Raw genomic sequence first — 27,747 nt, forward strand, 5'->3', positions numbered from 1 at the left:
GCGCCACTGGGAAGGTGCGTTCCTGGAAGTTAAAACATAGCTTACCCCGGTGTAATGGTGAGCCCCTCTGTGTAGGCTGTCTGCTTTTGCCTCCAAAAAGCTCACCAACCTAACACAAAAGAACACATTTCACAATGAAACAATTCAGTTACTCGGCAAACGGCCACTGATGGATGGCCTGCAAGACTGACCGAGAGTGAAGGCGCAGGTTGCTGTTAATCCAAGAGCCGTGGAGGGCGGGGTGGGGGGCACCTACTTAAAGGCACAGAGTGACTAACGTTTTCAAACAAGCAGAATTTACATTCCTCTCATAACTGCAGGCTCAGTCAGATATACTCATTGAACTATTTTTCTTCAAAATGAATATAAACATCTGTTATTTTGAAAGACCCCAAGTGCCCTACAGAATGTTCAGCTCAAACACCCACCAAAGAAGTCAGGGGAGCAGATGGTGGGAAGGGGAGCTGAGACTCGGGCCCTCCCCGCTGACAGGCAGGTCACCCCAGACCCCATGCAGCACCCTGACTTCACGGAGATGTTCCGGGGGTTGAAAGGAAATGCCCATGAGGGGCACCCAGCCAAGCCGGGCGCATAACAAGTACTCTGTAAGTGGTGGCTTAAAAAACACGAACCCGTACAATAAAGGAAAACTTCCCTTCTGAAAGAAAGCACTGAAAAAAAAAACCATTCTGAACCAAAACTTACTCTCAAAAAATGAAAAACTGCAAGAATCAGAAGTTACTTTTTAACTGCAACACGATACAAATCAGCAGTCTGACCCACGTTCCTTTTAAACAGCAGAAGTGACATAGGCCACGTTATTTTGGATGTCTGAGCTCCTCTTTCCATCCCGTCCCAGAACTTCAGTGACGCTGAGGGCAGAGCTGGGGGGAGGCAGCACCAGCCGCGCAGCCCTGACCCTGACCCGGGGCACTCGCTCGGCCGCCTCCGCTGCCCGCACCTGCTGACCAGCCCTCCAGCTCACAGGTCACACCTTGGAGCAGCTCTGGTCCTGCGACCCCGTGGTTCACTGACCTGAAGTCGATCTCGGCGAGGGTCTCCAGGAGCTCAGTCCTCACCAGCCAGTAGGAGCTGCTCCTCAGGGCGAGCAGGTCGGTGATGAGCTGCAGGCCCCACCGGCTGTAGCTGCTGCCGCAGAGAGCAGCAACGCAGAGCTGCAAGACACGCGGGCGGGCGGGCGGGCGGCTCAGGGGCCTCACGACCCTCACACACCCATCCCGTCTTCTTCTAACGGCAGCAGGGATGCTGCACTGCTTCTGCGTCTCAGAAATGTGTAATATCTACTCATCTCAGCAAACATGAGTTTAAAAGTGAGTGAGTGAGTCCCTTTCACACAACTTTTCTTCCTCCCGCTTCTGCCCCTGTCATGGCCCCTCCTCCCAGACACCAACCTCGCAAGCACTGACCAGTGGTAAAGAGGGAGACCGTGTGCCACATCACTGCTGCTGCTAAACCCAGGACCCAGGACCCGAGCCCCTTCTGATGTCATCGCCACCCGAGCACACAGGCCAGGGCTTCCTCAGCCGCACCCGTCCCTGCACCCCAAGCACACACGTGGGCGGGTCCACACGCGGGCTGACACATGCTGACACCCGGTCAGCAACTTCACCTGCTGCCGACACACCTCCCTCTGCTCCAGGACAGACAGACTGACTGCAACCTGGCAAACATTTGGAACTAAGGAACAGTTCTGGCCAGGCCATGAAATTTCAAAAAGGGAAGGTATCCCATACATTTGGTAATTGTAGGGTTTTTATTTTGACTTTTACTGGTTAATTTTGACTGCTGTTGACGGGTCAGTCGTGATTTATGACCCGACTGGTATATACAGTTCAGCACGTCACCACGTAGAGGATGGAGGCTATTCCGTGACACAAAACAAGGTGAGTAAACAGCCCCAATCTCACTGTAACTCAGTGTTCTATGGGTCTAAGAGTTGTTTTTTAATTCATCAGATTTTGCATTTAATGTGAGCAAGATATATTTCTAAATATACCCTTTATGAAAGGTATATTTCATACAAGTATTTTGAGAATTATAACTTAAACTAAAGTCTATTAAATTGTTTTGTTGGCAATGTTTTCTTTCTAAGGCTGAGTGGTGGATACACAGATGTTTATCACTGTTTAGAATGTCTGGAAATATTTAATATTAAGCTCCAGTTTTAATAGTAACGCTGGTAAAACTTCCACTAATCAAAGAAATCATTTCCACAAATGATCATGCTCACCCTTACAGCTGTGCAAGCCAACTTGCAAGTAACAGAAGATTCATCCTTCAAAGTTTTCTGCAGCAAAGGAATGCAGTCCGCCAGAGAAAATGTGTTTCCTGAGCAGAAGAGCAAGCAACAAGCGCCTTCAGGTCAATCTGAACTTGAGAATGACATCTAGCAAAGACAACACTGGGCAATGGCCGTTACCCGTCAGAGTCCGAACGGTGCCCATCCAGTCTCCCGCATGGAAGCGTGACCTGCTGAGGATGGAGGAGACGAGGGTCCCACAGAGAATGGCTGTGGCTCCTCTGACCTGTGGGTCTCCGTGGTCGATGTAGTTCAACACGTCTGACACGTACTGCTCGTCTGCGGGGAGAGAGTGCCCAGGCACTGAACCAGTCCCCACCATCAACTTCCCAACTCAGAGGAAAGGCTTAACTCCCAGGGAAGAAAAAGGGCAAGGGTGCAATCCACATCTAGAAAAGACTTAAATACAATAACCACCAGGGGTAAAAAATGTTTTGGGGTTTAAAGATTCTATATTCATCACATTCCTCATATTATTTGACAGATTATCTGGATCATAATTCCAGATTGTCAGCCAATAATCAAAATTCCAAGATTTAATTTCAAAGAAATGATTCGAGAAACTCAGACTAGTCCACACTCAACCTAATAAAAATTCAAAGCACAGGTTTGTCCCCTTGTCCAAAGAGAGAGAGACAAAGAGCAGGCAGGAGGCTAACCTGAGGAGTGTGCGGCTTCCCCCCGCCCGACACGTGCGCTGTGGGACGCTAGGCTGCTCCCGCTCCCGCTGGGCCCAGTTCCCACTTCCCACTGCCTCTGAGTGCGAACACCTGGCGTGGCTGGCATGACCCAAAGCATTCTGATTGTATACAATTTGTGCTTCTGGTATAAATCTAACACTAGCTCTTATGTTCCCAGATTTCTATAGATTTGTTGTGTGTTTCAACTAAACATCACATCTATAGGGAGTCCAAGAAGCTGAAAACATCACTGTTTATGTGTTTCCTGGAGAGCTGTAACAGTACAAATGCCACAATCAACTCAGAAAACGTACTGCTCTAAACCTAAAACAGTCAAGATGGTTTGAAATCATTTTCACAGCAACGGTTACACTGTTAACATACCAGGGTATTCCACGGTGTCCAGAGGGGATTTATACAGTTTGCTGAAGAAAGACTCGGGGTGAAGGGCCACAGCGGCTCCAACACAGCTGAGCGCCAGCGCCTTCACGCTGACCCTCACGTCCCTGTCTGGAGCCAAGGCTGCAAGAAAATCCATTGGGGTCATCTGTAGCTTCCCAGCAGCAAATACTGAGCTTCCAAATAAACAAAACTGGACCCACTAAACCAGCTGCCCCTCATCCCCTCCTCTCCCCTCCCGTCAGTCAGTGGAAACCAAAGCTCGGCCCCAGATTCTACCCCATCTGCTGCAAACACGAGGCACAGAGCTGGTGACCAAGCTGACCTCTGACACCTGAAGGAATTTCCTTCAGCTCTGCACCTGTCCTTCTATACTTACCATTTTTTTCCCCTGTTAGCAAAAACGAAGCAGATAAAAGGCGGACACAGTGGACAAGAGGAGCAGACTCGTCATCAGTGGACTGGCCTATGTCCCCTCTGATGCGGCACGGCTGGAACAGAAACACCAAAGAACCAATACACGTGCTCGCCAGTCCGCCCAGCAGACAGCTCCGGAGCAGCAGGCACGCCGGGCGCGCGGGAGGGACGCCCACTTGGCCCACGCACGCCCGCCCTCACAGGCGCGGCGGGCAGAACTGGACGGGTCATGTGGGCTGTGTACGGATGAGCTCAGTGGTTAGAGAGGGAGCACCGGACAGGAGCACAGCTGAGACTCGGCATCAGGAAAGACCCTGGGCAAAGCCCGGAGCTGAGAGGGCGGGGGCCTGGCGCGAGGGCACCCAGCAGGAGCTGCCCGGGCTGCGATAATGACTGAGCATCCGTGGCGGGACGCCCAGGGTGGGACGAAGCACCAAACACTATTTCTCACCCCCAAGGAATTTAAAATTAACTGGGAAGACAGGACACTTACACGGAAAAAGGTAAGCAATACAGAGACATTTTAAAAGCAGTTCAATAGACAACTCAGTAAGAACAAAAACCCCAAACAGCCTGATTACAAATGGGCAGAGGCTTGAACAGATGTTTCTCCAAAGAAGACATAAATGGCCAAAAAACACAAGAAAAGATGCTTAATATCACTAATCATTTAGAAATTCAAGTCAAAACCACACACCCAGCAGGACGGCTACTCTAAAAAAACCCCAGAAAATAGTAAGTGTTGGAGAAGATGGGGAGAAAACGGAGTCCTGGTGCACTGTGATGGGGGAAGGTGAAACGGTACGGCTGCTGTGGAAACAGTATGGTGGCTCCTCGAAAAATCAAAAATAGAGTTGCCATATGATCTAGCAACTCCACCTCCGCTACGTACCCACAAGAGTTGAAATCAGGGTCGTGATGAGATATCCGTACGCCCACTGATAGCAACACCACTCACAACAGCCAAAAGGCGGGAGAAACACAAGTGTCCATCAATGAACGAACAGAAAGTCGAAGTGCGGTGAGCACGTATAAAGAAATATTTTCCAGTCTTAGAAGGGAAGGAAACTCTGACACCTGCTAAACATGGCTGAACCTTGAGGACATTACGCCGAGCGAAGCAAGCCCGACACAACAGGACAAATCCTGCCCACTGAGTCCACTGATGCGAGGGGCCCAGAGGAGTCCAATCCACAGAGACAGAAAGTAGAGTGGGGGCGGTCAGGGGTCAGGGAGGGACGAATGGGGAGTCAAGTGTTTAATCAGGTCAGAGTTTCAGTCTGGGAAGATGAAAAAGCTCTGTGCACAGCTGGTGGTGACAGCTGCACAGCAGTGTGAATGCCCCTAATGCCACTGAACTGTGCACTCAGAAATGGCTGTGATGGTAAATTTCATGTTATGTGTATTTCACCACAATAAACAAATCAATCAATTCAATGGAATAGAAACAAGAAATGCTGCAAGGCCATGCACAGCCATCAAGCGAATGGTGAGAGGAATCGGGGGAGGTGGCCTTCAGTGGGGACAGATTTTTCCAGGCAGGACTCCCAGGGAAGCAGAACTCAGCAATCCTCAAGGACGTGCGTCCTACTTGGAGAGGCAGAAAAGGCAGGCCTGGGAAGAGGGCAATATTTAAAGGGGAAACAGAAAAGCAGAAGCCCAGGGACGGGGCAGCTAAGAGCACAGCAGGCAGACAGGCCGGGGTGACTGCCGACGCTCCCGGAGCTCGCGTGCGGAGCACTCCCAGGCCTCGCTCTCACCTTGCTTTCTTGATCTCCGTCCCTCGAGGCGACCTTATCTGTGCTGCTGTCGGAGGGCTGCCTGCTGTGGCCCGGGCTTCTCAGTAGACGCGCTGGACGCAGGGCTTCACAAACGCAAAGTCAAGTGAAGTGACAGGTTTCCAATTAAAGCACAAATACACTTATTTACACAAAGTCAGCATGAAAGTACAGGGTTCAGATCAAGAAAAAGGATGATCACTCCTCAATTACCTGCCTCACTGCTATTTGCAACCCAGGAAACAAAAATATCAAAAGACTTCTTGGGCTGAAAACAAGGCCACTCTGTAGACATCGCCCGAAGTCAACTTACCAGCAGAAGAGCTCCTGGAAGAGTCCTCATCAGGAAGGGCACCTGCCATGTCCTCGTCCTCGTCCTGGTCCTGCGACTGCCCCGCCTGTATCCCCACACACTGGCCGTCGGCACCATCTAACACCTAAACGGTTGGGAGGGGCTGTGAGAGCGCTGGAGTCTCAGCGCCACGGGGCGAGCCCTCCGGCGTGCAAAGGGAACGGCAGAAGCCCACAAGTGACACAGACCACATCCTACGTGCTAGCACAAGGTCACCTCCTCCAGTGCACACAGGTGCCCGCACACAAGCTGTGAGGAGCTCACTGACCGCACGCTGCCACTCCCTCATATCATGAAATGCTTTTACAACATTAAACTTCCAAAGAAATTTCAATCTGGACATTTCTCTCTTAAAAAAAGAAAAAAATCCAAACAAATGTCTTCGTGTTCAAAGTAAGTCAAAAATGAGGAAGAACCTTTTAGACAAAAGCCTAACAATGTTGTAGGTTATCTACCAACTCCTAGGACTGAATCAACTAAGTTTTGGGCATAATATTTCATTTATTTAGCCATATACTTGGGTTATGATTTCATAAAGTAGAATTTTTCACATCCGCTTGAAATCCCACGTAACTGACCTGAAAAACTGGGTGATGGACTCTCAACATGCTAGTAAATTACTAACGAAATAAATTTTATATCATTAAAAAAAAATCATTCCAAATCCTTCCATTTAACTTTTTTTTTAATTGAACTACGTGGTCAAAAGCAACCAAGAAATAATTTCCTCCACTCTCCACCCTCCAGATTCGTTTCCAAAATAAAAAAACAAACAAACAAGCCACCCAGGGTAAAATGAGACGTCCCACCACAGTAAACAACCATGTTCCCTGAACGCACACGACAGCCCAGGCGGGCCCCGAAGCACTCCCTGGGCACCGCCTCCCTCATCCTCCTGAGGCTCGCAGCATGGGCACTGCACCGCCTCCAGGTGTGGACAAGACCAGGCAAGAAGGGGCACGGCTGCTCTGGGCGACACAGGGTGACGGGCAGAGCGGGACAGTCACCGTGGGGCGCCGAGTCAGGTCTCGAACCAGCACACCAAGCTGCCTTGTGAGGAACCCGCCCCCTCACCTGGCGCCTGGCCGAGCGCTCACCTACCTGCTGACTGATCACCGGCTTACGACCTGCCCGCCACGCGCACACTCCAGAGCAGAGGCAGGCACATGGCGGCTACGGGCCAACCTGGCTCGCCACCAGTGTTCGTGCATAAAGTTTCTCACTCGCTTACTTACACAGTCTCTAATGATTCTGCACCACGATAGCAGAGATGAGGGTGCAACACATGCTGCCCAGCTCACAAAGCCAAAGACCTCCACCAACTGGCCCTACCAGACAGAGCCTGGCGGGCCTGACGGTGCCTACCCTACAGCGCCCGCTTCGTGCGAGCAGTTTTACGCACGGTGTCTGCCATTCACCCCCGCCTGTAGAGCAATCCCTGGAACAGAACAGGTGCTCAGGACGTTTATTCAGCAAAAATTAAAGATTAAATAAAAGGCATGGAAACACCTCCCAATCTAGAAAGAACTACACCAACGTGAGAAATATCAAGGGAAGATGTTCAGCTCCCCGCGGGCCAGGGAGGCTGGTGCGGGCCTCCCTCCCGGCACTGCCTCGCCGGGAACACCTGCCGCAGCTCCCCCGGGTGGGACGCCTTTCCAGCTCCCGATGGTCATTCAGGCCTAATTCTGACAAACTTGCCCAGAAAACACCTAGTGTTCAAAGGCAAGATGGAGGCTGGTGCGATGAACAAACAGCAGAGACTCCTTCCGCACACCCGACACACTGCCCAACACTCCGCTGAGCCCGCGTGCCCCGCCTTCTCCTCCCCTGTTCCTGGTCTGCACGTTCACCCTCACTGCTTCAAATCACGTCCCACCATTCCAGTCACCTGTCCTGCCCTCCTCCACGTCTTCTAGTTAAACCCTAACTCTGAGCCCACTTCTCCAACCAAGCAAGTGGAAATCCACGCAGCCACTGGAAGCCACGCCCACATGACAACCAGACAACTGCCAGAGGGACGTGCAGGGGCTTCACCCTGTCATTTTAACTCAATGTTTCTGTGTTCAGTCAAGTAAAAGAAACACAAAAACAAAACTGTATTCTTAATAAAATATACTCGATAACAGCAAGACAATTAGCAGCACAAACGGTTTATAAAGAAAATCGGGCGGTAACACCAGTCTGCACCTGTGCCAAACTTTGTGATTAGATCGTGCTTGAGGTGTTTCTTTTCTACTAACTCAGGGATAACTCCACGCCCTATAAAATGGGATACGTTTTAAAAGTTTTTGAGAAGTCAGAGACTGTAAAAATAATGCACAGCATTAACATTATCAATCACACTGCATGAAGACCACAGATCTGTTAGTAATAGGCTCCTTAAGGATTTTCAAAATAATGATTTAACCTGTGCCCAATAAGGTATTAAAAAATTTTAAATGCACTCAATTTTAGGAGAGTTCATATCATCGACCAATCTAAATTCTGAGCTCCACATTCAACACAAATGACACTGTTTCCTTTGGCAAGGGTCTCAGACAGAGTCAAACGATCCACGGCTGATCTGCCCCAGTGGCCTCTGCACTGTTACAGGGGGTCAGATGGACGCAGTGAGTAAACGGGAGGCCCAGGTGCCCAGACCCTTCTCAGGTCACTCCGCCCACTCACAATCTCAGAGCTGTCTGAAGGGGTCACGGCGGAGTCGGGCCCTTCGGTGGTGGTCTGGGAGCTGTCACTGACAGGTGAGGAGGCCTGGGTCCCGTCGTTCTGGTCCATGGCAGGGTCGGATGGAACGGCGCTCATCTGGCTGGAGCTGCGGCTCAAGATATCCTCCTCGTCGCCGTCGGTGGCAGTGCTCGCCAGGTCGCAGCCCGTCAGGTCCGTTGAGTCCGGCTGCAGGGTGTGCTGTGAGCGGGGCTGCTCAGTGATGATGTCGTGGCCCCCGGGGTCGGCGGCCGAGCCGGCCGAGCCGGGAGTGGAAACCCCAGAAGAGGCAGCCAGCTCTCCGCTGAGCTCATCCTTGACTGAGGCTGAAGACACAGAAACACTCATTCTTCAAAGGGTCAAGAAGAGCTTTCAGGAGGGAATCAAGTGTTTGCAAAATACCCCAAAATTCACTGTTAACAAATGTTTTAACTGCAAAAAAATCCTGAGATACAAGCAACAGTGTACCCTTCACACATCTCACCGTGCTACTTACGTACCTTTTACTGCACTACTGCTTCGTGTGGCAATACGGACAGCAAGCAGGCAGTCTTTAAACGCTATGAACATTCTGAAGTGGCGTTTCAGCGCGAAATTAAAGTCCGCCTGGCAACCTGACCACTTCAAGCTCATAACAACTGCTCCGGCCGGAGCCTGGGGGAGCATGCAGACCTGGGCGACTCCCGGGCAGCCTGGTCAGGGGCACCAGGCTGGGCGGTCACAAAGTGCCCAGAGCTCTAAGCGAAGGATGCTCTCTGAGGCGGGCCCTCCTCCCCAGCCTCTATTCAAGACCTCCAGGCCAGACCTACTCTCCTGTAGCATCCAGTTTCACAATTTCCTAGGTTAGTTTTCAAATTCCCATTTAAAAAACACCACCGCTACACAAAAACCACTACAGAAATGCTCCCACCAAGCCGTGGGCAGTGTCGCCCTGGAGGCCGGGCGCAGCGAGCCAGTGCGCGCCCACACCTCGCAACGTGCACGGCTGGGATTGTTCTGACTTTATTTTTGTAATTCAAAAAACCAACTTCTGTTCTTTAGAATAAATCAATAAATAAGTAATCACCACTGGAATTTATTCAGATTTCCCTTCCCAAATATTTTAGCCTCATTTTCAGTTATCTAAAGACATTCTTTTGGCCAGGGTTACAATCCAAACCACCCCTAAATCCAACTGTTAGTATCTCAGTCCATACTCTTCTTTCAAGAGATGAAGAGAGTCTAATTAAATAGCTGTCTGTTAACAAATGTAGATTTCTTTCAAGTTAAATTAGCCTCAATTTTCAATCCTGCTTTCCCCCTCACAACCCATGCAATTCATGACACACCATCCTCTTTGCAAAAAGACTAACACATGGGAGTAGAAACCTAATTTTACAGCAGCCTAAATCAAGGAAAACAGCAAGTATTTGACGCAAGAAAACACACACATTTCAGAGCCAACACTACAAAAAATGCTGGAATGATCCGCCATTTGGGGCAGGCTGGCTTCCTTGCTGCCCCCTAGGAGCACGAGCCGCTGCTGCGGCAGGGGTAGGAGAGGTGGAGCCAGCAGAGGGAGGAGGGGGCACCGCGAGGACCCGCGAGGACTACCTGTGAAGGCAGGGCTGCTGCCATCCGACCGAGACTCAGAGTCGTCTTCCAGGGCCGCTGCTTCTCCAAAGAGCACCTTCCCTGGGAAACGTGGGGGCGAGAGTCCTTTTAAGCTCGTGAAAAGGGAGAACTTTGAAAATTAAATGAATGCACATTCTAAGAGAAAAATCTTAAGTCTATTTAATTCATGCATTCATGCACTTTGTCATTATATGTAAGCACTTGTATACGTCTGGAGAGCTAAGCACAAAAGATGCAGATGCTGTATATAGATCAATAAGCCCATGTGAAAAAAGCTAAAAGCAATGATTCTCGAAGTATTTCAATAATTAACGAATACCCACTGACAGACTACTGTTAGCGTCAAATAATTTATGTTACTACTTACTCTTAGAAACGAATAAGGAAGGACTAGAACGGGTTCTGCCAGCCCTTGGGATATTCGTGTCGTGTGTCCAACGCCACGGGAGAACTTACATACAAAACTTTTATACCTAAAGGTCACTTTTACTTTATTACCTTTTAATTTGCTAGATTTCTATGGTTGATACTCAGAACTCAAGCACTGCATGGTCTGGGAGGATGGAATATTTTATCTTTTGCGAAGTTCTAGAAGCACATTTTACAGTTCGTGATTTCCAATTATGTTAATAAGAAAAAAGAAAGCACAAGTCTTAGCATAATTTAACTGGACTCATTAAATCATGCTTACATCACATACAAATGCCACTAAGTAACACCACCAAAATGATTATTGGCAATTTCCAATTTCTATTTCACTGCCCTTCAGAGAACAGGGCAGAGATGCGGTTACTCCACAAGCCTAGGCTGATGTGCCGTTGAAGCGGCCCCTCCGATAAAAGGCAAAGGGAACTCAAAGTCCAAATGAAAACAACACAGCAGCTCGGCTACTAAGTAACAGGGACACTTACTGCAGGACAGCGATTTACCCTAAGAAAGCAAGTAAAACCCCAGCCTGTGAGTTCACGCTAACGGAAGCAGGCTCTGCTCCGGGAACAGCAGTCTGCACACCTGCTCCAAGGAGCTCTGCCCACGAGCGGGCAAGCGTCAGGCTGCCACCAGAGAGGGGACTCCGGGCCACATCCCCACCCTTGCCTGACCTCACATCCAACGACAGCTCAGTATTTTACTTATGTATGCTCTTACGCATTGGCAGATTTCCCTTAAAAAAAGAATTCTGCACTACAACAAAAAAGTTTGAAAAACACAGCTTTACATGAAAACAGCAGCAATAAAACGCTAGAAAAAGAGAGACTGAGGACAAACTCCATGTCCCAGCCCCAAGAAAACAAAGAATCTCAACCCATGCATCAGGCATCTTTTTACCATTATTGGAAAGAGTGACCAAGAAACACACAAGGCAAGTACCAGCGAATCTGGCCCCAGGCCCGAAAGTCTCTCCTAGTCCCAGAACGGAAAGACTAGCTTTTCCCAGGAGCCTGGTGGCTTTCTAACCATCTCGGTGTTTTCACCAAACTTTCAAACTTACTATCCCACGCTGTGACAGCTCACATATTATTCATTCTAAGCTCTTCTAGGAAACGATTACTTAATTCAGCCCAGGCCAGAACAGGGTCCCTGCTGAGACCCCCACTCAACACCACAGGTGACCCTGGGCACCAAGCTCTCAGTCAACTCACGACAAAGAAAGAGCAGTGTGTGCTATGCGATTACAATTACACCTCAAAAAAAAAGAGGACGACTGGTCCCCTAGGATTTCAAAACAGAAAACAACAGTTCTTTCCTATGGAAGTCCAGACTGGAGAAAATAACTGGGCTGTCAAGTGGTAACATACGCCAAAACGATCAGATTACACCAGAAACACTCTGATGCAATAAAAATACATCAATTTTATCAGAAACCTTAGATCTGTACAAAGCTAAATATGGCTGGAAAATGAAAACCAGGCCCAAATTAACCAAATAATTAACCAAATGCTATTTCTGACTAATACTAGTTACCTTTATAAAACATAACCCAGTCCCTGAAGCAGGAGGAGCTGGCTGACCGCGGCCGCCCGCTTCTGTGAACAAGGCTGGACTGGGCAAGAGCTGCCCCGCGGCCCAGTCTGCCTGCGGCTGCCTCACCCCACGAGGCAGTGAGGCCCACGGCTACAGGCGCAGCGTAAAGTCGGCTGACCCCGACCCAAAGCATTAGAAATTTATGACAAAGCAATTCTGATACACAAGGAATTTAAAAGCCACCCGACAGAACTATTCAGGCCTAGTTATCAGATTCCAGCAACGTCCACACACACAGTCACTCTGCTGAGAGAAGGGACAGGCAGAGCCAAGTGCGCTACAGAGGCAGGGAAAGAGCAGTAAGAGGCACCAAGACTGACTTCTGAAATAATCACCTTTTTGTTTTCTTGAAAGGACAGGGCTGCATGAGGAACCCCCTCCAGCTGTAAATCACAGAAGACGACAGGTGAAAATAAGGTAACCAGCTGCTAAAATCCAGGAGGAATTAGAAAATCTTCACACTTGCTTCAACTTTAAAACCAGAAAATACGTGAACACGTTTCCACAGGTGATGCTCAACGACCCCACTGTAACATGGAAACTGCAGTTACAATTTTAATTTCAACATGAAACTTATACTAACACTCAAATACGTAGTTTCGAAGATACGACTTAAGATGTCAAAAGAGCTCAAAGTGCATTGAAAAAGACAAACTAAAAGCATGAGAAATCTCACATTACTTGGTCAACTGATAATTAAACAAATTCTCGTGAGACACAATCATCAGAAGTTAGCATTTCTCCAGTTACTTGTGAGGCAGGCACTCCACAGAGAGCAGGCCTGGCCAGTACAGAGGACAGTGAAGAGGCAGACACCATTTTCCACTCATACGTTCCAACGAGGGAGCCATCAGACCCGCTCTGCCCGGCCTGTCCGTGCTGTGCATCAGGGCTACGCCGCGCCCACACGCAGGGCCCGGCTCGATGCAGGCTCAGCAGAGGCCACAGGAGCCTCCTCCGGGCAGACCCAGCTCCAGGGGCTGCAGTCCAGTGGGGGTGGGCAGGCCAGGGGAGGGAGCGCATAGACGGGGCAGAGGAGGTGCCGTGGGAGGAGCAGCAGACGGGTTTTCTAGGATCAGGCAGGACAGCGAAAAAGGACCCCGAGGGCAGGAAACGATTCCAGAATCCCAGGGAGACATGAAGATCTCATCTCTGGCAAAGGGACACAAGGGTCTGAAAATACTTTCCCTAACGTTTTCGCTTTGTGACAGATGAAATGCCACGTGGAGGCGGCCGAGTCTGAGTCAGGAGGCCGGGCTTTCTGTGAGGACCTCAGGGCGCCACCGAACCCTCCCACCGTAGCTCCCCGCTCAGAACAAGGACGGAAGTCTGGGAGGAATCAGGGCACAAACTGTTGAGCACGGTGGGGCCCACAGTTCACCAGGGGGACAGTGTTCCTGCAGGGCGGGTACAACGCCTCACCCAGAAGCTCCACGATGCTCCCACTGCGGCTCCGACAGCTGGGCTCGTCCTTGGCGGCGGTGAGCTGCCCAAGGCCGCCCGCCGAGGTCAGCGCCTGCAGGAGCTCGGGCGGCGGGGTTCGGAGGAGCTGCTGCAGGAGTTCCAGTGCGCTCGTCACAACGTTGTGGTCTTGGTGCTGCGTGTAATGCAAGGTCAGCTCGTAAACCTGGGAACAGAAAGACCAGTGTCATTCCCCTGGCTTTTAAAGCGTGGCCCAGGCTTCACGTTTCTTGCCGGTCTGTCCTACGCTGGCAAAACTTGTGTCCGAATTCCCCCCCTAGAAGTCTCTCTATCAGTTCCACCAGTGTGATCTTCAGCTTCCATGCTGTTTTCTAAATTCCCATGATTGTTCTTGGTTTTATTAAGTCCTTGAAAATAAACAGGGCACTTGCACAGGAGCAGAAGCCTAACGAAGAGCTCCATCTCCCTAAACCAGGACGAGCGGAGAATGAAGACACACGCTGAATGAGTCAGAAGCACTGTCCTGAGCGCCACTGAGAAAGGGTTTCCAAAGCCTTTAAAGGCATTACATCAAACGTTATCAGTGCTTTTAATACTGTATCACATTATGTGAACATCATGAATTTATTCTTTCTGCCTTTAATCAGAGGTGCCAGATAAACTAGAGTGCTCAGTTAAATTTGAATTTCAGATAAACTATTTTGTGCAGCAACACAGATAGACCTAGAGTTTGTCATTCTAAGTGAAGCAAGCCAAAAAGAGAAAGAAAAATACCATGTGGTAACGCTCATATGTGGAATCTAAAAAAAAAAAAAGGACACTATGAACTTATCTACAAAACAGAAACAGACTCGCAGACATGTATCAGTCTGTGAACAATCTTACGGTTACCAGGGAAAGGGGGAGAAAGGGATAAATTTGGGGGTTTGAGATTTACAAATGTTAGCCCCTATATATAAAAAAAGATTTTTTTTTAAGTTTCTTCTGTGTAGCACAGGGAACTATATTCAGTATCTTGTAATAACCTTTAATGAAAAAACATGAAAAGGAATATATGTATGTATATGCATGACTGGGACATTGTGCTGTACACCAGAAACTGACACATCATAACTCACTGTGCTCCAATTAAAAAAAAAAGATAAACAATTCTGTAGTAAAACTATGTCTCATGCAATTTCAGGCAAATGACTGATGATTTACCCGAAATTCAAATAACTGACTCTATTTTTATTTGCCAAATGGGCAGCCCTACCTTTAATATCATAAAAGTAACAGATACGTTAAAAAAAAGTATGGAAGTATATAAAATGAAAGGTAAAAGTCTCAAAGGTAGCTACTTTTACTCGTTTGTTTTTAGTTCTTCTGAGGGTCACCTCCGTACCTCTGTGTCACGGGTCTGCAAACTACAATCCACAGGCAAACTGGCCAGCCAGCTGCTTGTGCACATCAGGTTTTACTGGAGCATGGCCATGTCCTGTATCGTCTGTGGCTGCTCCCCTGCTACGGCAGGGGAGATGAGTAGCTGGCTCGTTACAGAGAAAGACGGCTGCCCCTGCTCTACATAGCAGCTTACATCTTGATTTCTGCAGCCGTATACTTTGAACAGACTCGTGACTCCTAATGTGTAAAACGAGGGCCCAAGCGTCCCACACCCCCTTCATCCACGGCCCCTCCCAAATTCTGTTAGCAACACCCCCGCCTTCACATTATTAATGGTTAGTTACAACACTTCCAGACTACTCTGTAACTTTCAAAATCATTGCTTCTGCCCAGAAGTTGAGCCTAAAAACTCAAGTAAAAACCGGTATGTGCCTCAGCCCATGTCATGTGTGCACAAACGTCGCTCATCGCAAGGTCCGTTGCTGTGACTGGACCCAGAAAGAAAGAACTATTTCACTATTACTAGTCCTGGGTGGCCTGGAAGAGAGCATCCCAAGGATGCTAGTTACGTGGATTCTCTGTTATTACCATCCATTACCTGCTTAAAATCATTCCTCATTTTAATTTGCTTCACAACTGGGTAACTTTCTTTCATAAATCTTCCTGGTTTTACCTTCCTTGTTAATACACACACACGCCTTGCCTTTTTCCCAGCTCTTAATCATAACGTCAGTGGCAGGGAGCTCCCTGGAGCTCTGTGGACCGCCTGTTTCTAACCTGAACAGTGCCCTGCACCACCACCGCCTCGGAACTGACTGCTTCTATCACACTCCTGGGTTAGGTGCTTTGTTTCTTGCATCTCAGGAATTCCTTTTCTCTGTGTATCTACTTCTTGTTTTGCTGGAATACATCTTCAAATACTGTTTTCAAAAGGCATATAAGAAAAGCAAACTAAATTCTTGCATATGAAAGAGTATGTATATTTTGCCCACAACTGCTTAGCCAGGCCCAGGATTATTTTAAATTCTATTTAAATATAGTTAGCCAAACCATACTGGCTTAGTTGAGCTTCTTAATCAGAATAATTTAATTCAGAATGGCCATTCGTCAAGAGAAAATGTGTATGTTTTAGAGATAATCTTATCTGGCCTGCTAATTCATCAAGGCACCGTGCTATTTAACCACTTTGGAGAAACAGCTACTAAGAACATGGGTAATTAGTGAAGCACATACCCCACGCCCCTCGACCCCGCCCTCCCAGGGTGACTGCCATTAGCGCCACAGTTCTCAGCACCCGCGCCGCCGCCTCTGTCACCAGCACCCTCTCACCTACGAGAAGCCGGGCTCCCCCTCGCTCACACGCGCTCTCCCCCTTACTCCATGGACTTGGCAAAAGGTGCAGTTCTGTCGTAAAACTCTCCTCCCAACTCCCTGTGCCTGGCCAAATCCTACTCACCCCAAAGCACCAGCTCGTAACTGAGCCTCTCCAGCACACCTCCCTGACCCTGATCATGCAGGGGGTCCCCCACTGCGTGCTCCCACAGTGCCCTGCACCCCACACCCTACCACGCTAGTTAGTGATTGCTTGCTTCTTCAGTTAGACCAAAAGTCTCCAACCTTCTAAGCACCCTGTTTTTTAATAAACATCAGAAAAAAACTCTGAGTGTGCAGTCCCAATATTTATTTATTTTAAAATACCATACATTATGTAGATTATAAACTATGCACTAAATCTGACAAGCCTCTAAGCTCCAGTTATCAATTTAAGGAAATGCAGAAAACAAAGAAACATGTTCATTTACACAACAGAGCATCAGGGAATAAATCAGATTGCTGGGAGTTCCACAGGACAATCTGTTTCTTCAAAAAATGAACTCTAAGGGAAAACCAGAGGCGGAAGGGAACCATCAGATCAAAGAGATTCACAATTCTTATCAAGCAGTCTTACTTGGGTATTGATTCCAAAAGGGCAGAGGAAAGACCGGCAGTGGATGAGAGGGCACTTGATGTGATAAAATGTTATTTTTAGGTGTCACACTGGTGCCATCATTAAGTTTTAAAAACAAAGAATCCTCCTCTATAGGGATACATATGAAATACTTGCAGATAAAATAAGACAGTGGTTGGAATTTGCTTTAAAATGATACAAGAGGGAGAAGGAAATGGGATTCTAGGTAAAACATGAGTTGATAATTACTGAAGTAAGTGATAATTACTGGAAAGGGTTCACTATACGCTACGCTGTCTGCTTTTTCTGCGCCTGCAAATCTCCATAATAAAAAATAAAAACAAACAACAAAACAAAAAACAAGGTAAGGAGGAAATAAACTACTTTTCAAACTTATTTATTACCACTAGAAAACCTTTTTCACTCACGAAAGCACTCGCTGATGACTTTTCGTGAGGGCAGTGTAATTAAATGTCCTGTCTCATGCGACAGTCACTGCTTGCTGCCTGTAAGTCACTGGAGGGCAGCTGGTCACCTCGGATCTCTGGGCCCTGACGTTCTCTCAGAGCCCACTCCTGCTGAGTCATCTACTACCAGCCAGCACCGCGGGGCCAGACCACGCGCCGAGACCGACGCTGAGCGCTTCACAAATGTGACATAAGTTGACACTTAAGTCATCAGAATTCCCTTTAACGCATGATTTCTAGTCAAGAATCATTTTGATTCTTACAATTGTGTATCCTACAAAACTCACAAATCCAGCTGACCCAAACACCTATTAAACTGCAATGCAGACTACAGACCACTAACAGCAGACAGACCCGGGCTGGGGGCCCCAGCCCTTTGAGGAGCCCTGTGACCACCTGGCTCACAGGAAGGGCGAGGCTTCGACAGCACCCAGGACACTCAATACATAACATTTTAAGTAAAACTCACAAACTCCAATTGCTTAAAATGTGGCTGTGTTGGTACCAGGTTAAGGAACCACGTGGGTGAGCGGGCTGCCCAGGACTGACGTTGTCTGCCTGTCCCATAATAGCAGAATTACTGGAGACTTCTCAGCAGTAGACAGAGAAGCTATGACCTGTGTCCCCACCCGCTGGGTGCACAGACTCATGTGCCCGACCACAGGTTCCCAGGGGCAGAAACCACATCCAAAACACTCAGTGCCCAGTGCCAGCACACAGTAGGTGCTCAGCAAACATTTAATGAACGGGGCACACTATTTTAGAAACAGAAGTAACACGCCCGGTAACCTTATTGGGGACTGCCTTCATCTCACTCTGACATCACTACCATACAGAGGTCGCGCAGCTGGGGGTCGTGACGCAGGGCCTGTACCCGGTGGCCAGCTAGAGTCCGCGCCCTCAAGCCTCGGCCCTGCGCTTCTCTCCCTAACGAGCTGGGCCCGAGTGTCAAGCACTTACAAGCACTTACTGCGCTAGAGGAGGGTGCAGGGCACCTACCTGGCCAAGCTGCTCCGCCGACGGGGAGACTTCCATTTCTTTCCGGGTCACCCCAAAGCTGCCTTTGAGGCTCGTGTCCTTGACCTGCTGCTGCAGCAAGGGCACCAAGCACCTCAGTGTGAGCAGAACCCCGAGAGTCAGGAGGGTGGGGGGCTCCTCCGCAACAGGAACGAGCAAGCCTACAGAAGCAGCGACAAGACTCTGTGACATCCGAAGCATGGGGGGGGGAGGCTCCTGCCTAGCTTCGCTTGTTGGTCTGACCCACAGAGACGCGCACAGTGGGGCGGGCGGTGAGTGACACAGATGGCACGCCTGCCGCCACGCGTCTCACCGAGCAGCCCAGCCCGGGAGCACTGACAGGGGCAGCCTTCCCAGCGGGCGCCGCTGCCCAAGGGTGAGGCAGCTCCTGCCACCTGCTGTGCACAGCGCCCCACAGCACCCACAGCGCTAGGCTCCACCGCCGCCCCAGCACAGGAGAGAGCTGAGCTACACACGGCAGGGGGGCTCCCCGCTCCCCTCGCAGGGGCCTGAGCCTTCGCCACAGGTCCCGACTCGGGCTGCGCAGCTCTACTGCGAGGTGGGGTAGGACCAGGCCGCTGCATCCGCTCAACTGCACGGAGAGGCCTCATCCCACCTCGTTCACGCCAATCGGGCAGCCAGGGCCAAAGGGGCCGTCCCGACGCTGAGGCGCCGGCTGACTCACAAGTGAAGGCTGGAGCCCCCGCCCCGCAGGGAGAGTCCCGACCAGGCCCACACCTCACCTAGGAGCACGCTCAGCAGCCAGCTGTAGAAGTACTGCGTCCTCCGGGAGTGCTGACAGATGCTGACCGCAGAGCTGGCCGCCGTGCGCCGCACGGTAGGGGAGCTGGACTTCAGATTCGCTATGAAAGCCTTGAGCAGAACCTGTGGGCGCAAGACCCAGGAGATGGAAGATGAGCACCCATGAAGCTGGTCATGCAGTTCAAGAAACTGAGCTTGCTCCAAATTCTTGCAGAGTATAAATTATAAGCAATTTGTGGCCTTCCTAGAACTGAACGGAAGCACCCCAAATCTGGGATCTTGCACAGAAGTTTGCAAACATGTAGCCTATTTAGTTCGTTCTAAACCGCAAGCGGGGACTCGCTCAGCACCTACATCCTCCGCATCTGAGTGAAAGGTGTACCCACAGTACCTGGGGACGTGGTCAGTGAACGAGACGGTGTGAAATAAACGCAGTTCAAAAAATCGACCGATAAGGAAGCCCAGGAGAAGCGTGCGAGCCACCCAGAGCAACGCCCCGGCCCCAACGACAGTCGGACACGTGCCGCTGAGTCACCAGGAGACGCTCTCAGGTCTGGAGAGCACAAGCAACTGGCCTGAGCTGAGGCCACGTGCTGCTCAGGTATTTCCTCAAGAAATCAGAGGATTATGAATCAATAAAAAATGTAAAAAAAAAAAGAAAAAAAAGAAAAGAAATCAGAGAGTAAGACCCAGCGCAAGTCCTGGGCCCCCGGGACGGCCCAGCAGGGGGCGCTGTGACTCTCACGGCGGCCAGGCAGGTCTCCACAGAAATACCCACAGCCTGTCGAGGGGTGACCATCCAGCTGCGTGAGCTCGGTGGCTCTGCCACTTCGGGGCGGCTGTTCCCCATTGTTCCAAACTACGCTCGGAGCAACGACCGGCCCAGTGGCTGCCGGAGTGCGTGGAGGACTGCTGGGCGAGGCAGGGACCCGCCAGGGCCCCATGGGGGACCTGATCACAGGCAGACAGCAGCAAAGTCACAGACTGGCCTCTGACTTGCAAACGAGCTCCTCCCTAACAGAGTGGTGAACATAAACCGGTTCTCAGGGGCTCAGCAACGCCCAGGGGACTCACAGATTAGACATTTGGAACCTGAGCAGCGGGGGGACGGCCCCCCGGCCACAGGACACCCCTGGGGACACCACCCAGAGAAACCACTCAACTTAACACTGACAAACTTTATAGCTCCAAGAAACCAGTATCTTAAAGGATGCCTTTAAGTGAGAACACACACATGTGCATCATTGAAACAGCAAGTACAGAATCACCCTACATTAGTCCAAGCTCACAAGCAGAATGAAAGTTTGACATGACTCTATAAAGAGTCAGCCTAGGGCGAACTAAACGTCTGAAAGAAGAACAAACTGAGTCTGAGAGCCTGAGGTTTCTCGGGTCTCCACCCCACAAGCCCGAGAATGTGCTGCAGAAGGCGGCTGGCAGGGGCCACGCCAGAGGGCTCCCGCACGGGGGCGGGGGGGAGCACACGAGGTTCAGGGCACGCAGCTCCACTTTCACGACATGTACTCAGAGTGCTTCAAAGGGAAGAAGACGCAGAAATAAATCACTCCACTTTAGAGTCAAGGGTACTTTAGGGAACAGAAATGGAAATAAACCAAACTGTGGGGCCAGAACACACTCAGCAGAACGGCTAAACTGAAAACGAGCTAAGTTCGGACCCAGCGAGGACGCAGAGCCGCCGGAATTCGCACGCACCACCGCTGGAGGTGTAAGCTGGGGCCCCACTGAGGGGCCGTGTGGCAGCCCCCCGTGGAGTTGAGACAGACACCCCGCAACCCCACAACCCCATAACCCCATTTCTAGGCATCATGACTGGAAGCTGTACTTGTGGCCAAAAGACACGTACAAGAACGGGCTCAGGGGCCTCGCCAGTGGCAGCTGGAACCACAAACGCCCCGACGTCCAGCTGTGACAGAAGGATGCGCTGAGGCACGCTGGCACAGGGATGCTGAGCAGCGAAGACACAGCGAGAGATACTGATGCGCGCAGTTCCGTGGAGGATAATCACAGAAACGTGATGTTGAGGGAAGAAACCAGACAGAAGGAATACGCTACATACTTACAACTTAAACAGACTCTGGCATTAAAAGCCAGCTCAGTGACCACCTCTGGGGAGGAGGGAGGGAGCAGGGATGGGAGACAGCATGGAGGCGGCTCCAGGGTGCCAGCCACACTGTATTTGTAGACCCGGGTGGGGGCTGCAGGGGGACACTTAGGGCTTGCGTGCTGTCTTGCATGTACGGTGCACGTCAGTACAATAAAAGGCTCGAGTTTACTTAACAGGTAATAGTGAGAATGAGAAGACACCAGGGCCCCTGTCAGGAGACTTCTGACCAAATGCGCTGGATTAGACATGTGACCGACCCTCTGCCACCCAGACACCTGATGAGAGTCGTGTGCATACGTTTTTAAAAGCATACACTTACTAGGACAAAAGAACACAACAGGGACAAAGCGGACTAGAGCAGTCAGCAAATTTTGGAAGCTAGAAAGTAAACAGGTGGTGACTGACTGACCCTCGGTCCCCAGGAAGAAGCCCTTTTGGGAGATGGGGAGGACTGAAGCACCAACCAAGGCAAGCTCGCTCAAGGCACAGAACTCCAAGCACGCTCAGGCCTGGGAGCACCAGAGACACCTGCGAGTAGGGTGGGCGTGGGGCCGGGGCAGCTGCCGGTCTAACGGCTCCCCGTGCAGACTGTCAGCTGCTCAGCCCAGCCCCTCTCCTGTCCAGGCAGCTGGGCACGTGGCCTTTGCTTCTCCATCTCCAGTGGAGCCCAGGGATCTCCAGAGACACTGGCACAGCTGAGGACAGACACGAGGCATAACAGAAAACAGAAACTGAGAAAAAGTCTGACCAGTGAGGCTGTTAGCCCCTCCGTCCAAGGGCCCCAGGACAAACGCAGCTGGGCCCCTGCCTCTGTGCAGGAGAAGGAGGAATTTTTCTCTCAGGATCATGACTGGCCCAAGAGGACAAGATTTCCTGACACTGGCATTTAAAGACCCCCCCCCCCCGAAAGCAGGCTCACCATCCATTGCCTTGGGAAGTCCGCCAGGGGACGGACCCTGCCACATACTTGCTTCCAATAAGCTTTTTAGGGTCTTACTCACATGTGTGTGGATACTCGCTGACATAAAACAGGAGGGCAGGGGACAGAACGAGGAGGTCAGAAGAAACACACAATGCGGAGGTCAAAGGAGGCTGTCAGGAGAACTGCCATTAGCAACTCAGAAAGATGAGAGTGCACTCAGGAAACAACAAGGTGTCAGAAAGCATGAACATTCTGAACCAGGAACACGTTCTTAGAACTTACAAACACATGGCAGGAACAAAAACTCGACAGAAGGGCTGGAGGTAGGCGTCTCCTAGAAAGTACAGAAAAAAGAAAAGGAAAAAGGAAACAAAGTGGAAGATAAAATACACACAAGCAACCAATTTCAGAAAGAGAGCACAGAGAAAATAAGGTGGGGACTGTCAAAGAAAGAGACGTAAGGACACTTCCCTGAGTGAGGGCCGGAAGGTTCCAGATCACAAGGTCTCCCAAGCACGCAGCGCTCCCCCCTGCACAGAACAGCGAAACCCTCCAGAGGAGGGCACGCGCAGAGCTCGCGCAAAGCCTTCACATTCCCCAGGGAAGACGGTTCCCACCCTAGCGCCCTGCGCCCAGCCGAGAGAGGAGGAGGAACGAGGTGCTGCCACAAACGCAAAACCTCAAACGACGTGCCTCCCATGCGTCCCTTCTCAGAAAGCCGCTCCCCAGGAGCAAGCCCGGGACGAGGACGCACACCCAGGAGGCAGGCACCCGACAGGGGCGCCAAGACACAGCCGTGCGACAGACCCAAGGGGCACGCGGACCAGGGTGGAGCAGCTGGAGAGCCCAAGACGGGCTCCAGAGGACGAAAGGTCCAATAAATTGTCCACCACGAGCACCACTGTACTTCAACACACGTACAGTGCCGGTGGATGGTGCGAAGAGATGGAAGCCGTCGAAGAATAATAAGGAAAAGAACAAGAGGCAATCACTGACTCCAGAAATACCTGAAAGCTGTGTGAAGGAACATGCCCACAGCACAGACACACCTCGCTGTGGCTGCTCACTTAGGCACCACAACGCACACACGCACATCAATATAAAGGTGGTAGAAAGACGGGAGAAGGCTTAGAGACACATTCACCTTTTCTGTAGCGAAAAATTTAAAAATCCAAAACCAGCAGTATAAGCATGTTACTTGGAAATGTGGAGGGAAACACCAAAAGGAACATTAGCCCAGGCCTGACCCCATGAAAAGGAGGAGATCAAGGATCTGTATGTAACCCTCAGACCAGGTGACAGGGGCACGATTTCCAGACATTGTAAACACACACTGAAGCAGGCTGGAAGGCTGCTGGCAGTCAAGTGGCCCCGACGGCTGCAGGGCACTCGCGCCCACAAGGCATCACCCGTGAGCGTCCTCCCCTCCCGCCTGCGGGCCAGGGACAGCCGTCCTTCCTCAGCCAGGCTAAGGGTCAGTCCAGTGACCAATCTGCTCGGGAAAAACGCCTTATGATTCGGCATTTATAAACCATAAACCATCTCTCTGCTCAACTCTTCACCCCGCAATTAAAACGGAGAAGTGGAAAAGGCCTTAGTTCGCCTCCAGGGAACCGAAAAACCTTATCCCGAATGATGAAGCACAGCCTGACCCACCAAGCGCTCCCAGGGACTGCCGCAGAAGAGCCTTAGCTCCCCCAGGGCGCGGCCACATGCTTGTGACTTGAGGCAACAACCCTACCTTAATTTCATTGTCGTTTGCAAAATTGCCAAAAGAAGCCATAATTTTAGGTACAGCTGCAGCCAAGGTCTCCTGAACAGACTCCTCGGGCCTCTTGCTCGTTCGGGTCAGGCAAGGCAGAAGGTTCACCAAGTAAGGCCTGCACGGGGGACAGGGACACAGGTTACCCTTCCACGGCAACTTTAGTGAGAAACACAAGCAGCTAGCTTAGTACCCGTTAGGGAAAAACAGCTTTTACAGGCAGAAGCGTCCTTGCTGGAAAGAAAACAAATAAAATGTTTAAAAAATACTAACAGTCGCGACACCAGGCCAAGGACCACCCCCCCACCCCCGGCTTCTGCGAAGAAGTGAAGCCAGGCTGGTGGGCCTGGGCGGTGCCCGGGGTGACGGCCCGGGGCGAGGCCTCCCTGGGCCTCGTGAGGAGCCCGGACTGTCCCAGCAGCTCCGGGACTCGAGCAGAGCTTAAATAAGGGAATGGCGTGACCCAGTCACACACTTTAAGGGCACTTCAGCTTCCAGGTGGAGAACCCGGGACGTGCGGCTTCAGAAATACAACCGATTTCTCAAAATAAGGACAATAAAAGAAAAAGGTTACACAGGAAGACATTTCCTTAGTGGCTGTACCCCTATAATCACATAAGATTCCTACTACACTCAGGGTCAGTGAAATAAATCATTTTTCGTATTAAAAGAGGGTTCCTGCCACTCCACCAGCCCCTCAGCAGGTAAAGCCAAGTGTCCAAGGACATCGGAATGTCTTGCTGGTGAAGGACTGAAGGAAGTGGCTGAAAACTGTGGTCCTTCTTTTGTTTTCCAGTCCATTAAGATACAACTTTTTCCATTCAATCAAAACTTCAGTAACAGCTGAACATCCATACTTTTAACCTGTGTAACAGACAAAAGCGTGTTTTTCCATAATTCCTACAATAAGCAACAACGAGCCTGGTGCTCAGCCTTCAACCATTTGACAAGGATCTTTTCAGCAACTACCGCAAGCAGACCCCATTATCAGCGCTGGGCTGCAGCAGGGCCCAGACAGGGAAGACCCCACTGTCTGTAGTCTCTCCAGGGAGGCTGGGCCAGGAAATGACAAGCACGCTGATAAGTGTGCGAGGGTCTCTCTGAGAGCGACAGGTGCTACGGAAGAAAAGTAACAGGACAACCTCGACTATACCTGGACAGAGTAGACAGCGAAAATCTTTAAAGAAATGACATCTGAGCCAAGATGTAAATAACAGCGATAACCCGGGGCGTACAACTCACCTGCATTTCTGAGGGCGAACCAGGTGAGCCAGCTCAGCGAACCTCCACAGGGCAGCGCGCAGGCTCCGAGGGGCTCCATTCTGGCGGATTTAATGAGCGTGTGTTACTTTTAAGAGACACGGACACTAGTCACCAAGAGAACTTCAAACAAACAAACAAAAAAACCTTCTCTTTTCACTGTTCATCTCTATTTTTAAAGAAAAGGCCACTTAAATGTGTAAGTACTTTTGAAATTTTAAAGTCTAATGGGCTGCAATTATAAAGATTTTTTTAAATTACCATTTTCAATTCCCATCTCATCTAATAACTAATGAAGAGTAACCTTTTGAAGAGATTAAGACAATAAAGCCTACTTTACCAAACAGCACTTATTTCCTTCCAAAATTTTTACTTATTAAATAAAAGATAAACTGTCACACATACTGCTCAGTACAGTGAAAACAGCAGCATTCTCTCAGTAATGGAAAACAAAAGCCTACCTTTTTAATTTCCTTGTAGAGTTCTAACTGTAACCTTGGGAGATTAGAATCCATCAAAGCCTGCAACCAAACACAAGAGGTTTGTCCGTGAAGGCGCATTCCATTAGCAGTTCCAAAGAAAGCCAAAAAGCAACCAAAACTTCAATCTGGGGGCAAAGTAGAATATACTGACAACTAAACTGAGAACCTATTCATTAAGAAAGAAGCATATAATTGAAGAAAGTTACCAAACAGACTAAATACGTTCACTTGAATTGTAAAAATGGAAGGAAAAAAATGTAACTTTTATTACAATCAAATACTACATAATATCAAAATTAAACAGTAGTTCAAATTCATTCTCAAGCCCTTATAGTCAATTAAAGCACATTCTGTTGTATGATCCAGCATGAGCAATGCCCTGGAATCTGCGGAGCCGGCAGGGCAGGGACGGACCTCTAGGTTCAGGGCCCCTGGCTCTGGCATGGGGACACAGCTCTCAAAGCAGAATCCCACATCCTCTCCGAAGGTCTGCTCTTCCCCAGACACAAGGGTGTCCCAGGCCCATGGAACCGGCGATGCTCTGAGCCTGCTGGAGCCTTAGGCTCCTCAAAGCACATTTCTTGCCCCTTCTGCTGGCTTACAGGACGAATCAAAAACTGGCTCCACGGCCAACCTCAACCCAGTAAGAATGGCTGATGGTAACCACCACCAGCAGCACAAAGTCCACGTTAGAGACGGCTTCTTAAAACGGAAGGAAAGATTTCTGGGCCCCACTCCCACCCATGGGAACCTCTCTTTTAAAACTGTGTTGCCAATGGCCTGTCCACCAAGAAGAGAGGGAAGACGTGACCAAGCCACCGTCGGAAAGCCCTCTTCCTTTAATGTGATGTTCACAAACCAAGCTGCTCTCGGGAATACTCGAGAAGGCTCAGCAAGCTTGAAAGTCAAAACAGGGTGACGTTTTGGGAGGGTCTGAAGGGTAACGATATCACAGAAATGTTTAAATCTTAATCTGCTGTTTCAGTTTGTGCTAAAATTCCTTAAATAAGCACACCAAAGCGGACACACATATATTAAAACACTACCTTGCCAACAAAACCAGAAGGTATATCAAAGTTTTGTTTCCTTTCATACGTGCTTTATAAACTAATATATCAAGCTTATTTTATTACAAAAGAAAACTAACCCTCAGACCCCTGACAGCAGCACAGGGCAGCGTGATGGTGACAAGCCACCTGGGCCCTCCCTGCTCCCGACCCCATATCCACACCAAGCGGACACGCACAGCGGCCGACTGCAGCCCGTAACAGCCCATCTGCCCCCTCTCACACTCTCACGCCACCGTCCTAGCTCAAGACTGCACTTTCTCTCCCCTGGACTCCTTGGCCTCCCTGATGGGATTCTGGGTGCAAGGGTCTCTCTCCACTCCAAGCCAGGCCACATGTCATCCCCAGGCAACTCTTCCACACGAAGCACTCCTCTGACACATTAAAGATCTTCAAGACATCTTCATGTTCTTCATTCTCTACCAAGTCAAGACAAACCGCCGAACTGACCCTAGTACTTCCCATTCTCTGCAGCACTCACAGGGGTCACCCTCCTCTGAGCCTGCCGCGGTCAGGAAGGTCCTGAGTCCGCTCACTCATCAGCCAGGAAGCCTGCCCTGCCTCCCAGACAGAAATCATCTCCGCCCCTGACCGCCATGAGGAGCTGGCAACTACTTCTCTGACCTTAGGACTTATTCCACGTACTGAGTTACTTCTGTATAAACGCGCTTCCCCACCTGAGACTGTAAGTTATCTGAAGGTAGGTGCACACTGTCAGGCTGAATCAGATCCCCAGTATATTCTCCTATGTAAATGAAAAGCCAAATGTGCCCCATTTTCTTGGCCCACAGAGTCTGGTCCTCACCATAAGCATGTAACAAACTCAAAGGAAAAAACAAAAA

The 27,747-nt window shown here is 50.0% G+C and overlaps 1 protein-coding gene across 3 annotated transcripts in view; it reads right to left on the minus strand.

The window, feature by feature from the left end:
• The window catches only part of HTT (huntingtin), a 122,729-nt gene that overhangs the window by 70,073 nt on the left and 24,909 nt on the right, over positions 1 to 27,747 (minus strand). For 2 of the 3 annotated variants that reach the window (XM_072946925.1, XM_072946923.1), the window contains 17 exons: positions 25,818 to 25,877; positions 25,339 to 25,418; positions 24,076 to 24,214; positions 19,269 to 19,410; positions 18,508 to 18,686; positions 13,711 to 13,915; positions 12,624 to 12,671; positions 10,246 to 10,326; positions 8,617 to 8,978; positions 5,908 to 6,031; positions 5,577 to 5,680; positions 3,779 to 3,890; positions 3,385 to 3,522; positions 2,441 to 2,599; positions 2,252 to 2,349; positions 1,036 to 1,175; positions 46 to 109 (listed from right to left, as the gene is read on the minus strand). In XM_072946925.1, the coding sequence (XP_072803026.1) occupies positions 46 to 109; positions 1,036 to 1,175; positions 2,252 to 2,349; positions 2,441 to 2,599; positions 3,385 to 3,522; positions 3,779 to 3,890; positions 5,577 to 5,680; positions 5,908 to 6,031; positions 8,617 to 8,978; positions 10,246 to 10,326; positions 12,624 to 12,671; positions 13,711 to 13,915; positions 18,508 to 18,686; positions 19,269 to 19,410; positions 24,076 to 24,214; positions 25,339 to 25,418; positions 25,818 to 25,877 (2,235 nt within the window). The remainder of the gene's footprint in view (positions 1 to 45; positions 110 to 1,035; positions 1,176 to 2,251; positions 2,350 to 2,440; positions 2,600 to 3,384; positions 3,523 to 3,778; positions 3,891 to 5,576; positions 5,681 to 5,907; positions 6,032 to 8,616; positions 8,979 to 10,245; positions 10,327 to 12,623; positions 12,672 to 13,710; positions 13,916 to 18,507; positions 18,687 to 19,268; positions 19,411 to 24,075; positions 24,215 to 25,338; positions 25,419 to 25,817; positions 25,878 to 27,747) is intronic. The other variant, XM_072946924.1, reaches the window with a different exon arrangement.

The sequence above is a fragment of the Vicugna pacos genome, chromosome 2, assembly GCF_048564905.1.
Source record: "Vicugna pacos chromosome 2, VicPac4, whole genome shotgun sequence".
In the NCBI taxonomy this organism is placed as follows: domain Eukaryota; kingdom Metazoa; phylum Chordata; class Mammalia; order Artiodactyla; family Camelidae; genus Vicugna; species Vicugna pacos.